This window comes from Scleropages formosus, chromosome 19 (assembly GCF_900964775.1).
Source record: "Scleropages formosus chromosome 19, fSclFor1.1, whole genome shotgun sequence".
In the NCBI taxonomy this organism is placed as follows: domain Eukaryota; kingdom Metazoa; phylum Chordata; class Actinopteri; order Osteoglossiformes; family Osteoglossidae; genus Scleropages; species Scleropages formosus.
The window spans coordinates 7,760,608-7,775,635 of record NC_041824.1 but is presented as its reverse complement, the minus strand read 5'-3'; the positions used below and the strand labels follow the sequence as shown (position 1 = coordinate 7,775,635).

At 47.2% G+C, this 15,028-nt stretch overlaps 1 protein-coding gene across 8 annotated transcripts in view; it reads right to left on the bottom strand.

Moving 5' to 3' along the window:
• pard3aa (par-3 family cell polarity regulator alpha, a) overlaps positions 1-15,028 on the bottom strand; it is a 318,437-nt gene that overhangs the window by 110,439 nt on the left and 192,970 nt on the right. For all 8 annotated transcript variants that reach the window (XM_029246101.1, XM_029246104.1, XM_029246099.1 and 5 more), the window contains one exon: positions 7,392-7,572. In XM_029246101.1, coding sequence (XP_029101934.1) covers positions 7,392-7,572 — 181 coding nt within the window. The remainder of the gene's footprint in view (positions 1-7,391; positions 7,573-15,028) is intronic.

Here is a 15,028-nt window from a genome sequence, read left to right as displayed (position 1 = left end):
TGGCACTGCTGCGCACATTTTCATTTCTACCCTTGGAACTGTTATCTCTCAAGTGTGTCTAACCCTCTCCTCTTGAGCAAAATGACTTTATGTTGCTGAGAGCCATCATCCAGTGTTCATTTGCGCCGACTTACTGTCATTGGGACCGACAGGACCCGATTCACGCGACGTATGTGCTAGAGAGCGATGTTTTACTTGGACGTGGCAGAGGAGATGAGGTGCTATATGGGTGCGGAATACAGTGCTCTCTCTCCCCCTCACGGGCTCAATCTCAGTCTCCCTGTCCGTCCGTCTCTTGAACTCCTTGCCCTCACCTTCCCTGACAGCGGGAGAGCGATGAATGAACGGAAAAGCGGAATGATATTCCGGCCATGCAAGTGGGACACAGCACCGGCGCGAAGAAATGTGCTTCAAATCCAGGGTCCTATAAGACAGGCAGAGGTGCAAGTGATGAAGACATCTTTGCCTGACTCGTTTTCTCCGGAAATCGTCTCCTTCCTCTGCCCTGTTATGTTTGCGGACTTTAATTGAATTTCAAGAGGGCCCCCCCCATCCCCTTTGTGGACAGGATGCTAATGTGCGGAGAGAGACAGAGAGGCTGGCTCCCGGCCAGAAAGACTCACCTGCACTTGAGGCCCGAAAAGATTGGGGGGGGGTGTGCAGTCCTGTATGTTCCACCGCAGGACAGCGCAAGCGGTGAAAACCAGTGACGCGCTCAACACGCTGTAAAACCACTATTCTACAGAGTCACTTTAATATTCATAACCAAGAGGAAGCCATTAGCATTTCAATAATTTTTTACTGCTGTAATTACCCTCCAATGGATCCCAGCACAGTGGAAAAGGGTTGAGGGAAAACTTAAGCAAACATATTTATACGGCAACGCTGGATCGCGGGCCGCCTGGCAGTTGCGGCGAGCCTTTTAGCTGCCGTGTCCCGGAAACAGCTGAGCGGCGGCGAACGTCACAGTGAGTCTCCCGCTATGGCAGCTGACAGACTGTCAGAACCGTCACGGAGATTTTGTTTCCACCTATGACATTTCGCAGAGGCACAAAGAGCCTCTCTCCATCTCCCCTTCGCTTCTCCTCCCGTCGAGGAACTTTTCTGGAGCGCCCGTATCCTTATTTCCAAATCCCTCAACTCGAAACCCTGCTGACACACACCTGGCGGCAAATTAACTTCATTAGGATCGTTCTCGTGACGCTGGAGGGAAAACGCGCCGCCGTCGAGCGCCGGTCCGCCGCAAAAACTCGTAGCGCCCGTAGCGGTGGGGATGAATGACGCCGGTTTTCCATCCCTGCTCCGTCACAGACGGGTCTCCGTGGGATTAAACTCTGCGTCGTGCCCCCCGGTCGTGTTCAAAGAGGAGGCGATTACCTCTTCAAAAGACGGCAAATATTCGGCAGGTCAGAGGACAGCACTGGGCTCTACACCCTGCCGAGGCCAGACACCTGTGCCTGTGTGAGCGGAGGCGCTCTATACGCACGGTTCCGACGTCGCTCAAGGTGACACTCAAATGAGGCCAGCATTAAAGGGAGCGTACTAGTAACACTGACTTTACGACCTCCATCATTACTATAATTAATTGTGCAGGTCCACACACCGACAGGCCAATACACACATGTGCAGAAAAAACACAAAGAACAGATCTTCTGTACAACGAAGAATCCTAAACGTACACAGCTTCTCTATGACAGCAGATATCCCACCCACACACAAACGCACATCCCACCATGATCTACCACCTCTCTTCCCAGGGTGCTGCCCCGTGCCCTCCTTGGCTGTTCCGTGCTTTGAGGGATACAGCAGCGGAGAGGGGCTGCTGCAGTGTACCTTCTCTCTGCTCCTAAACACTCGAGCCACCACGAGGAAGCGGCGTCGGCCGAGAAGCCGCGAAACAAATTATGGAACCGCTCTTCCTCACACGGTTCCTGGTTCTTCGGACACTCTACGATGAAGCACAACGAAACACAAAGGTATTGCATTTCTGTTTCGGAACAGAATTTCTCCAGGTCTTAACTGTCAAGCAGCTGCATACCAAGACAATTCCTAACGATGCTGGGCTACATGTGCGATGATATCAAGGCGTCTGCTCTTAAACACCCCTCGAGACGCAGAGCTAGCCAAATCGACGTACATCTCAGGGAAATACAAAGTGTGCATCACATTAGGAGAAAGGGAGACATAGTTGCAGACGTGTGATTCTTAAGTAATTTTTTTCTTTCCACTATATGCATTGATGTTCATTGCACAAGTAGGTGCATAAAACTCAGAATAGACGATTCCTGATCACCTTCCTACAAATTATCATTTATTTTTTTAAGGTACACAAAACATTTACGTACAATACATGAGTTATCAGCCCATAACTTATTCGTCAAGGTGAAATTCGCCCCAAAGTTTCTAGAAATTCCTACCGCACAGTGTTACAGCAATATGCACAACCGCTAAAATAATAAAAATGGAAAGAAAAAAAAAAAGGAGAGAAACGCATATAATAAGATAAAATAATAAAAAGGTGATAATTAGGCAGATTGGAAATAGAGTGAACTAACGCCATCAGGCCTCCCTTTGAAGATGGCTAACCACTGCTAGACATATTGTTGGCAGAGCTGGCAAAGAAAAAAACGGCATGGTTTAGACGCAGTGGAGCGGTATCGTGATTCAGTGCACACGCTCGTCTGTAATCGCGGCGCGCTCTGCCGAAGACTGCCGCACCCCCTGGTAGAAATGTCGGCGTCACCCCGTACATGTTAAACAGTGTCTCTGCATGTAGGACTCCAAGCAGAGCGCGAACGCTCTACGAACGCTGCCGCGGCACATCTCGGCTAACACAAAGTGCCCCCAAATGCCCAACATGAGAGAAATGCAGAATAAAAACATTCCTCCACGGGGGGCATGGCACTGAAAGAGCGGGAAAGCTGGCATGCAAATAGCACTGTTTATTATTTTTGACTACCAGATGTTTACATCTGAAATTTTACCCATTTATACAGCAGCGTGTCAGTGAAGAGATAGCGGTACCCTGCTGAAAGGCACTACAAACAGAAGCCTTTCTGAGATCGCAAACCAGCAACCCTCACACTACACATGTGCTGTCCTTCTTTTATTCTCTGAAAGCAGAAAAAAAAAAACGAGCCTCTGGGAAAAGACACCCCACCCCACATTCTGATAGTGTCTGGGAGGTTGGAGGACATCAACCCAGATGCTTGACTACTGTTTTTGGGCTGACCAATGTCATCACACCATCACACACCCCACATGACACATCACCAAGTGGTTCTCAAATCCAGGGTTGTGACTCAAATAAGAGTAGTGAGGGGGTTTCTGAGAGCCACCGAATGGTCTCAAAAAGAAGTATTACAGTGAAATGAGGAGATGATTTCATTGGTACAGCATCAAGTATTATTGAAAGAGTAAACAGTAGTACTACAACAGCATCCATATACTGTATGTTTAGTGTTGCTGAGCAGCATTCTTATCTGAGCGTCATATTATAGATGGAGCTGTCATTTGAGCAAACGTAGAGGAGCTCACCTGCTAAATGAAGTAGTACTGTGGTAAACAGCGAGAAACTATTTGATTCTGCAAAAAAGTCTCATTTTAGTGAAATGTATCTTTCAATTACATCCACAAAAAAAACGTTGAAAATCATTGTGTGTCAGTAATGAACTGAGTAGAAGTTTTGGAACAAACACATCGGAATGAATGGTCATCGATACCACATGCAGCTTTATTAAGGGTCACCACTTCACCACAGTTTGAGACCCACAGCTGAAACCCTTCACCTAGGTGCCATGCAAACAGTGCAGCTCCAGACTCCCAGCAGGGCGCAACTTCAGTGAGCCGCAGGGCTGCGGCAGCAACAGCGACGGCCCCATCGAGGCGGATTTCTCTCTCTGTGTTCGAACAGAGTCTGAAAATCGCTCCACACACGGCACGCGCTTGTTTCAGCAGCAATAAACGGCAAAAGGACAACTGTGGTACAGGAGGGACGTTTCCCACACAGTGCTGTCTGGCACGCCAGCTACGCTCGGACCCGAGCTGCGGACGGGTCTCAGCCGGTGCCGGGCAGCCGAGCGTACGGGGAAAGTGCCAGCAGAGAGAGAGGGTTACGGCAGGTGCTCACATGCAGGCTCCCCTTGCGCTGGGAGAAAAAGTAACTCCTCTTAGAGCGAAGCTGTTGCGTAGCAACTAACTTAAGCATAAAGAAGGTAGCGCATATAATGCGATGGCACCCAAAAGAAGAAACGCACTTCAGAGTGAAATAAAGAAAAATTAAAGTACGAGGACAGTCAGGACAAAGGAAGAAATAGTGACTAAGTTACATATACATTTTTAGACTTGCTACATATAATACCAGTTTCTGCATTTTTCCCCTAGTAAAAGCATGTTGAAATAACAATGGAACGGTGCAGTTAACAGCTTTCGACGGTGCATTAACACAAAGCGAATTAAGTCGGGGAAGGGAAGCTCGGATAAGGGTTGGACTCGCACAAGTGCTCCGGAGACCTGCGAGACCCAAGTGTTGACACGTTGAGAAGCCCATTGTTCATGGTTCTCGAGACCATTGTTCCCCGGGTCCGCGGCGGCTCCGCCTTGTTCTCATCCGCATTTCATCCGACACGAAGCGCTTGAACACAAACGAACTCTGCCCGCCTTCGGGATTCATCGTGTGATGCGACGGCGCCGCAGCCGCGTTTCGTGGAAAAGTGGGTCACTTTATGAACGCAGCTCCTCTTAGGAACTCTTTTACCTTCACAATAGCCCTTTAACGTGCCCGCACGTGTTAGTACGCTTACTAGGCCGACGCATCCCTGGTACGGGGGGTGTGGGTTGAGAGATGGTGCCTGGATTAAGAGTAATAATTAAATAAGAAAACCGACTCCAAGGTTTTTCTCCGTGAAGATAAGCTAAACAACTGCATGAATATTAAGGATGAGGTCCGAGCTGCTCTGCAAGGTTTCCAGGGAAATAGCAAGGAGGTGAGTCGACTTCCATTCCCTACATACACATATGAAACAACTGATTGCATGTTGGGTTGTGTTGTTCTTAATTAAAGAATAGCAATACCTATACACCAGAGAATGAGTAAGACACCGATTTCTCCCTGACCCACATCCGGGCACTCGGTTATAACTGTGTGTGTGTGTTAGGCTACTGAGGTATGAATAATTCAGAGGAGCCCCAGGCAATGCTGCGCTCCACACTCTGGCTCTTGCTCCGTGTGTGTGATGGCACATACCGAAGCCCCTAATCCAGGCAGAGGAACCTCTGACGGCACAGGAGCGAAGGGCGCGCGAAACAAAAACTGCAACGACGGTCACGATAAAGGCAAACGAGAGAACTGTGAAGTGGGCCGGTGAGAGAGCGGTGATTGAAAACATGCCTAAATGGATCGATCGGGGCTCACAGCCGGCATATTGGCGCTCGCTGTCCAATGGCGCACCACGCTGAGCACGACAGGACCTCGTCCATCCAATGCAGGAGAGGAGAAGCACTTCTCAATGCTGTCTCTGAGGCTGAAAATAGAAGGTGGGCAGGAACTGTCAACCCTAAAAACCGTGAGCTGTTCTTCAAACAAACCACCTGTCAATCATGGATGAGAGCTTGAGGTGGCTATGAGGCAGCGCTGGTGGTGCCCTCAAAGAACAGGCCCTGTTCAGCGTCTCCATAAAGAAGATCCAGATAAGTAGGAAAGATCTCATTGGGTATTCATCAAAAAAGCTGCAGAGTAGTTCAGCTATAACCAGTGGTCAAGCCAGCAAGCGGCTCGGTCACAGGCAGAAGCAGTCTCGTACCCGAGTGAAGGTCGTAACTTCCACAAAACTGCAGAGACCTTTCGCCGCACCATTTCCACCTCCCCCGAGAAAATGTATTATAGAGGGACAGCTGATAGTATACTGGTTAGAGCAGTTGCCTTTGGACCCAAAGGCTGCAGGTTTGAGCCTCACTTCCAGCCGTGGTACCCTCCAGCAAGGTACTTACCTTGAACTGCTCCAGAAAATAATTGTAAGCAGCTAAACTTTGTAAGTCACTTTGGAAAAAAGAGGCGGTTAAATGAATAAATGTAAATGTGTTAAGGACAAAAACGGAGTCTGTCAAAAGTGACGCTGCGACACAAGGCACCGAAACGTCCGGGCAGAAGCGGATTCGCTCTCTCTTCCGCTGACAACAGCTGTCACTAAAAGGAGACGACTCCTAAGTAAGGAGCGCGACATCAATAATTCAGCGGGAGAGCGGGAGCCATCGGGGAAATGTGGGAAGGCGTGGCCTCGGAGGCGCAATCTGCATCAGACAACAGAAAGCTATAGAAACAGACACTTCCAATTTGAGCTGCGCTCAAGACCCGCTGATTAATAACGTCGGGAAGCCTGGCTTTTCGTTAAACATGACCTTTGAAGAAAAGACGGGAGTGCTGCGTGACAGACGTGCCGACAGATGTTAGACACGTAATAAAACTCCTGTACGAGGCGAAAAGCTCCCATCAACATCTTATCCCGGTAAATCTGACTCGCCCGTCAGATCGCTGCTTCAAGAACGCCTTTGCAGAGCTCAGCAAACAGGAGGAACACTTTAGCATTTCTTTCTTCTTAAAAAGTTAATGCGCACCCCAAATAGTTCCTTGGAGGGAGATATTTGCCTCCAGGTGATCAGCATGAATTCTAGCAGGTAGCTTAAGATAGCATTTATGCCGCAGGTAGAAGGTGAGGCATCCTGTGACGGTTCAGTGTGAGTGTGTGCACGGTGTAGAGACACCTTTACACCGGTAAAGGAGAACACAGCAGGGCATCGCTAACCTGAACACACACATATGCACAGGGTGGCACAGCGGGCAGTACTGGTGTCTCGCAGTGCGTGAGCTGGATTCTTCCAGGTACACTGATTCCCTCCCATAGACCAAAGTCATGTGTTTCAGGAGAAGTAATGTCTCTGAATTACCCAGAGAGTGTGTGTCACAGTGTTGTACTGTACAGATGTGTGAATGATCATACACAGTTTAGCGTTGTGTATCTAACCCTAAGTCACCTTGGGCAAAAAGTAAAAATCTTATTTGTATCGCATTTTTCGTTCAAATTGTGTAGCTCAAAGTCCTTTACAAAAGACGAAAATCAATTGTGACAAAAATTTAACAATAAAAACAATAAGTGAATGTAAGAATAGAAAGAAGTAAATTAAACACTCATTAAAACCATAACTTGAAAAATGTTCTTAGTAGCTTTTTAAAGGTATTTGCTGTACTTTACAGAGCTTTATAAAAGTGTCAGCTGCATACTAGTTAAAAAAATCAGTGCACTTGCTTTTGGAGTAAATCATGAGGCTACGCAAGCAAGAGCTGTAGAGGAAGTATTTAAACACAAAAAAAGGTTCGTGGAGGCGGTATGTCGCACCATTCGTTCTGCAGGTCCTTCACCCAGGGGCCAGGAGCCTCCGAGGAGAAGCCCATGTCATCGTGAGAGCTGGAGGACGAGTGGTCCGACAGGTGAGCTGGGATGGCGGGCGGCCTATCGTCCTCGATGATGACCGTATCGTCCTGGGGCATGTTCACGGTGGGGGAAAACTGGTAGATCCCTGAGAGCAGAACAGGGAGAGATGAATGAGGGAGAGCTCCGAGAGCACAGGTGAACGCGTGCCAGCTAGAGGCCATGGCCGTTTATCGCAGGACTACCATTCCCTGACGCCTTTGAAGCAGTCTGTAAAATACACTTCCCATTAGTGGACCATTCACAAGGAACCTGCGGTCTATGACACACTGCTTCCAACACCCTGGAGAAGGAGAACACAAACATTGGCACAAAGGAAAAGCCATTCGCAGGTCTGTCCTCTAATGAACACAGCCTATGTATGCCAAAAGAATACATAGTTACAATACCGAAATTTCCATGCGCACCGTTCAAAAGTACAGTTGTATGCATTCATCAGGTATAATTTAGCAAAATTAGCAGATTAATATCAATTATATTTAAGTGTTTCCAGAGCAAAAACCACTTAAAATGGCTATCTCCCAGCAGGAAGTTAAGATACATCTCGCCTCTACAAAATGAAAAACGTATTTAATACTAATGGTGGAGCATAAAACGTCGCCAGTGTGCGGCACACGGTTCTCTTTGTTTACTGCCTGCACAAGATCAATTTATGATACTTACTAATGGCACTGCATAAAAAACGAAATTAAAATGGCTCCCGATATAAATCTCTTCGGTTGAATGAAAAATAAAAGGACCACAGGGAGTTTTGGCAATGCTTCATTTTCACACTCTTTCATATTGCAGCGGGTGAACGTCGCAGATCTATATTCCCTTTACATGTACGCACGAGGGGCAGTGAAAGGAGAATGAACACAACGGGGGACTAATGGCAGTTCAATGCTGTCTGATTTGTGGTCACCCAGCCCCTCTCCGCAACACCACCACGAGCTCCAAAAAGGAAGCAGGTGGAATCGGGTGATTGGGTGCCCAACCGGAACACAAACCTCCCAGACATCACCGTCGAGAACATCGTGCTAAAGAGCTGTGCAGCAGTTCCGGTCATCGTGTGGGTCCTCTTACGTTTACATTTATTTATTTAGCTTTTTTCCAAAGCAACTTACAATGTTAAGCAACTTACAGTAATTTACTCATTTACACAGCTGGGTGATTTTACTGGAGCAGTTTAGGGTAAGTACCTCGCTCAAGGGTACTACAGCTAGAGGTGAAACTTGAACCTGCAACCTTTGTATCCAAAGGCAGTAGCTTTAACCACTACACTAGCAGCTGTCTGCTCAGGTTTCGTCTTCCCTAGACACCTGCTGTGCTCCTCTCAACATGTCCATGACACAGAGCTCCCATGCAGTAAATGAGAAATGTGCACAAATAATGCCAGTTCATACTGTATCGTATAAAATTCGCTGCATGTACCTTCTCATCTGATCAAGAGAAACTGCATGTAACTCCTGAGATACCCCAAGGGTCCACTGCATTGCATGGAACCCTTTACATTGTTTTTCTGATGCTGGTTTTGCACCTCAATGCATACTTCCGCACTCTACACGTCAAGGTCAGTTTACCCGTAGTGACCCTAACCCTAATGACCATGTGTGCAACAGAGCGGCATATGGCATCGCTTTACACACACGCCCACTTGGTCAGCAGCTGCGTGTACAAGTTTTTCTTCTCCGAAATCACGACAGGCGTGCAGACATCGCCGAAGACGACGTTCCTTGCGCCACAGGGGCGGGATCCGTTCATCTACACTCATTACGATCACACTTATTTCTGGCAATATGAGTTACAGTTCAGTGCAGGTAACAATTGATGGCGTGTAAACGAGACACCGGTCCACGAAAAAGCCGGGAAAGTTTTCGCTGCTCAATGGAGCTGAATTGTCGAAGAGCCACATTAAAGCTTTCACCCTAGTAAGGTGGGCCAGTTGCTTGCTGCAGGGTAAGCAGGCTTGGCTGCAGAAGCGAAACACTCGCGCGCCGAACCTGTCACCCAGCAGACCCGGCGTGCCGCAAGAAATTAAATCATACGTGCAATTTGGGCGCAGGAGTTACGGCCGTGATTGCAGGAACGGGAAGTGAGTTAGGCTTAACAAGAACTAATCAAATTGGCTCTGGAACGAATGCTGAGATTATTAAGGTTTTTCCAGTGGCACCCGATCATTCTTCACACAGTACGTCGAAATGTCCCGACTGTCCCGTACATGTAAAGTATGCGTCGCACTCGGAGAAGGACACGTTCTTTGGGGAAGGTGGGGGAGAGGTGTTTGTGAGCAGAAATGCGCTTTCATTTGTCTGAAATTAACTTACCTCCTTTCAGCACTGTCAACTGCAAATTGTTCTTCATAGATGCCCTGGCATTTATTACCGTTTTAGATTGAACCAAAAATTATATTACTGCTCTGCATTACACAAAAAAGAAAGTGAGTCATTTACAGTCTATATACAGTAGCTATTATTATGTGAATATTAAAAAAAGAAGTGGTGTTGGCTCTAACACTGCACATAACCCAGAAATTATTTATTACTTTGTTAAACTGCAAAATATAACACGCAGGAATACAAGTGTACAGCGCATTTGCATTGTGTATTAGGAAGGGGTAAAACAAAGGAATTTTCAACTTATAAAACAACAAACAGGAAAAAAAAAAATAGGCTCAGAATGATCTTACAGGTCAATTAAGTTTGAATTTACATCCACTTTTTTTATTTAGCTGACACTTTCATTCAAAGCAGTTAAGGTGCTTACACCGATGTACACATTCATACAGCAGGGGAATTTTTTATTGTGTCAATCTGGGGTAAGTGCTTTGCTCAAGGGTACTACAGCTGGAGGTGGGATTCGATCCAAGACAGAAGCTCTACCTGCTGCGCTACCTGGCGCCCCTAATTTCAATAACTCATGGGATTTTAAAGGCGGCAGGGAGCCTATCCGGAGGGGCAGGCTGCCGAAGTTGTGCTCAATAACCACCTGCTATTTTAATCTCAAAGATGTTTTTGATACAAGTGCCACGTCGCGGCTGCAGCCTGTAATATGACACAGGGGCCGCTTTTAAACGTAGGCTCCCCTCAGGTGCTCAACAGAAGGGCAGGGTGGGTACATAAAAATGGGTATTAAAAATGCATGAGAGCATTCCGCACAATATTCAGCAGTAAACCAAGCGACTTGAATCACTGCTCTGTTGTTCTTTGGCTGCTTTGCTCTTTTTTTCTTTTTTTATTTTACATCCCAGCAGGTGTCTTGCAGTGTAAAAGCTGTGTGGCGGCTGTGCACTGTGGTGTACACGCATTACTGTGCGATAACTCGATACGAGCACAGAGCATCGCATCGCATATTCTTCACTCCTGGGGCTTTTGATGGAAATATTGCTCCTGCATTGCATCACTGCATGAAAGGCTTCACTTTTTTAAGTATGAATGCAGGCGTGTCTAAATGAGATGGGAGATCATTTCGTTTTCTATAGAACCTCTGTCAAACCTACAGAGAAGTGATGGTGGGGGGAAAACGGGGGAAAAAAACTAAAATTTTAAAGTGACATCTGTAAGAAAATGATATATAGGAGGTACGGGCTGTGCATTTATATATTTGGAATTGTTTTTAACTAAAAAAAACAGCACTCACAAACAGTAAATAAATTTAATTAGTACAACACATCTGAAATCTAATTATGTATCTCGTGGCAGTAGAATATTTCCTCCTGTACCTTGTTTTACCTAATCCCAGCTGCAAGTACAAAAGCGTGTGTTTAATGTCCTCGTGGACAATACATAAAGACGACTTTATACGACTGCATCTAACTTACAGACGCTGAGGAGCAGCAGGTGTTTATTTAAGGGCCCACATTACATTTTCAAAGAGACCCAACGTTTCAGGTATACAGTACACTTAATTGCTCGTGTTTGCCAACATGGCTCACGCGGTGAAAACAACTCCTTCCGACAAGAGCGCTCGGCCCTCAAGGTGAGCAACGTTTAACAGCCCTCGCTCGGTTACGTGAGACGGCGAGCGGACAGGGAACCAGAAGAGGCTCGAGAAGGTAAGGATAATTAAAACGAAAACGCAGAAGAAGCAGCAGCGGCAGCACCGGCCCTTTGTGTCACACGCACCGCCCGGATAATTAATGGAAGTCAGGGAATTACGCTCTTTACACTTGTTGAGGGCCTGTGGGGGGGAATCAAACCGGGGCTTCAATGGCAAACTCTAGAAAGAGCTTGTTACCGCAGAACAGGCACGGCTGCACGAGTACTGCACAGCCCAACAAGAATCCTTCTGATTTGCAGAGGGAGAGATGAAACTGGGGAAGATTATGAGGGTTTCTGAAAGAATATCTGAAAAGGAAGGGGGGGGGGGGGGGGGGCAACGGGGCTAAAAGTGTCGCGCAGTGTGTTGGGCTCCAAATGAGTGCTTAGGTAATACACTGAGGTACATGACTACATGAAGCGAATCAAGCTGATTTCCAGTGGGTGTGAAGTCTAACACACACACACACACACACACACACACACACACACACACACACACACACACACACACACACACACACACAAAGAGCTGTGCACCTGCAGCACCCCCCAAACTGATCCGCTTGGCAGGTGATTGGAGCGAGGGCACGACGGGGGGCCCTTTAGGAACCACATCTGACAAATTCTTCTGACGTCCTGCCTGCCACTTGTCGGTATCCATTTCACGGCCGGTCGCGGATCCGAAAGGGGAAGGTAAAACGGGAACGAACCGCGCTCATCGTCGAAGTCCGTTTCACTTCTGAGACGTGCTGGCGCAGGGTAGCGGTGAGAATTGCACCTCGACACAGCGAGCGCTCATCTGTCGACACGTGTCGGATTTTGTGTGAGCGTCCACGTGGAGATGGCCTTACGATGACGCCGAGCAAAGCCACGGAGCAGTGGTCATGACCCAAATGAAGGTTGAGAGCGTGTTCCCGACTGTCGCACTATGGCCTCCAAAAAAGACATATAACAGTGTTAAAAGGGGATCACTTAACTCAATGTCATGTAATTTTTTTTTCTATTTTATCCAGTTTACATCTCTGAGAATCATCGTGTGTTAAGAATTAGTTCTGTAAAACAATATGAAAAAAAAACAACTGCTAGTCATTAACCTCAGTGTTTAGGGTCGCCAGAGTAAGGACTGTGTTGAAGGCTGCAACCAAAATAGGTGTGAGAAGCACTGTCACAGGCCATCTGCTGGGCTCAGGAAACGAGACACTTGTCATTTCAGAACTTGCGTCTCTAGAACGGTGTGCACTTACGGTACAAAAAAAAAAAAAAAAAAAAAACTTCTGGTAAACAACACAAAGGATGCTTCTGTTTCAAGCATCACTCAAAACACATTGTACTATGTTTATTTTCAAGAGAACAGTCACAGATTTTGTCCTTGGGGAAATGAAACTAAGTCTCTGAAGAACAAAGGTGGATGAAGCTGCGTGTTCCTCACTCTGACATCCCAGGTGTGAATTTTTCGAAGGCGCTGTTTGTACAAATGGGGAGCTCTGTGTTTGCCTCCCGCCCTCAAATGCTGTCAGAAACAAACAAATCATCATGCAGCTGCCAAGGGGTCAACGGGGGGGGGTCGGGCCCCAATACGAGCGCCAGCCTCAGTGGACTTCGAAGACAGGAACGGGAGGGGGGGGTTAGGTTGCCTTCCGCGTGGGCACTTTGCAACGCACACTTCCAACTCATGGAACGTGACAGTACGGCGATGGAGAGTCGCTTTCCGCGTCTTTCATGCGAGGCGTGAGCCGCCAAGCGTGAGGCGGCGCTGCTTCGGCACTCGGTCACCGCGTGGAGGAGCGCTGCAAACTGTTGAGGCGAGAGAAAGCAGAGGGTGCGACGATGGGTAGCGACGAGCGAGGGTGCCCGTTTGTGACACCACTGTGCGATAGTTGTCAAACCCGACTACCCTTTCGGTGGCGGAGGGGGGGGGCTCCCTGCAGGCTAACACCCTCAGCCTCGGAAAGCCACTTCACCGTGGTAAAAAGCAGACAAAGCCTTCTTCAGAGTGGGAAAATCGTCTGCTAAACGGGAGAGAAGAGAGAAAAAATAGCAGCCAGTGACACACACATTTCCTCTTCCCTTCGATTAAAAGCTCCACAGTCCCAAGTTCCAGCTCCGCCTGGGATCCAAGGTCATCCAATTACGTCAACGTCTCCAAGGCTGTATTGGCAGCTGCATTAACAGCAAGGTACAAATCTTTAAGAAATCTATAAGCTGTTCATGGAGGTACCACATCAGCGAACGCAGCAGCATGAACGCACCATGGATGGATATCATATTAAGTATACTGACCCCCACAACAAAGGGTCATACCACGGCATGTCCCAGGGCAGATATCCTTTGATACCAGCTCCATTTAAACCAAAAGTTTAAATCTTCAATATAGTTCAAGTTGTCCTTACTGTCATTCCTCTATATGGCTTATACACAGTGGAATGAAAAGTCGTATCTCCAGAGACTATGGTGCAACATAACCATGGTGCAGTATAATCTACTTGTTTTCGAGAGCTTATCAATGCAATTCAGATTCGTCCTAGGTCTGCTTGATATAAAACAAAAAAAGGTTAAATTGTTGAAGAACATGAGACTAAAACCTGAAGGCGTTCAGAGACAGACCTACATAAAGTTTCATCAAGTTGCTGCCCAATCTGGCGACTCCTGACGCTACGATGTACCGAGAAGCCTGTCCTCTAGGACATGTCGGCAAATTTAAACCGAGCCAGATTGTCTCTGTGATATCTGTGTCTACACTATTTAGCCTTTAAATGCCATACACATCACACATCATTTAAATACATGGTGACCTTTTCAAACGGTTAAAGCACAAACTCGCCACCGTTCCTGGTGTGACACTGACGAGGAACACGGAACAGAGCGAAATCAGGAAACGAACGCACTGGAGCCATGGCTGACGTTCTCATCACCTGGACACGACTGCAGCTCAGGGCAACTACAGGTTTAAATAAAAGTGCCATCATTCATCATCCAATAAAAAGGAGCCCTCTTCCTCATTTTTGTTTGGCAGGATTTCCAAACCAATTACTGGCGATGTGCATTTTTTCCAGCGGTGAACAAATGCGGTTAAGAACAATCTAGCTATCCGAACTCCCAGATACAGCCTTGCTTGGGACCCTCTGCGTATCACAATGCAGGAACAGCGGAAAATGCCGACAATCCAGACCGGCCCATAGATCTGTTATCCAGATGGCTGCCTGGTAGACCATCTGGTCGAACAACTCCACAGTGTCTACACCCGGTGACTGAGTCTGGATTCCATGGAGAACTGCACATCATAGCAATAATCTCCAGCCTCAAAATCATCATAGTCATTTCAATCAACGGCAATAATAATAATTATAGGAATGGAAGACAAGACTCCAAATACGAACAGAGCAGAGGTAAGAAGCTCGAATCAGACACCCTTTGTTTAACAAATGACAGGTGTCAGCAAATGTCGCGAGCTGCAGGATGTTGCCGAACATATGTATGAAATACACCGAGGGGACACACTTTGCAGACAAGGTCGTGACCTAATGT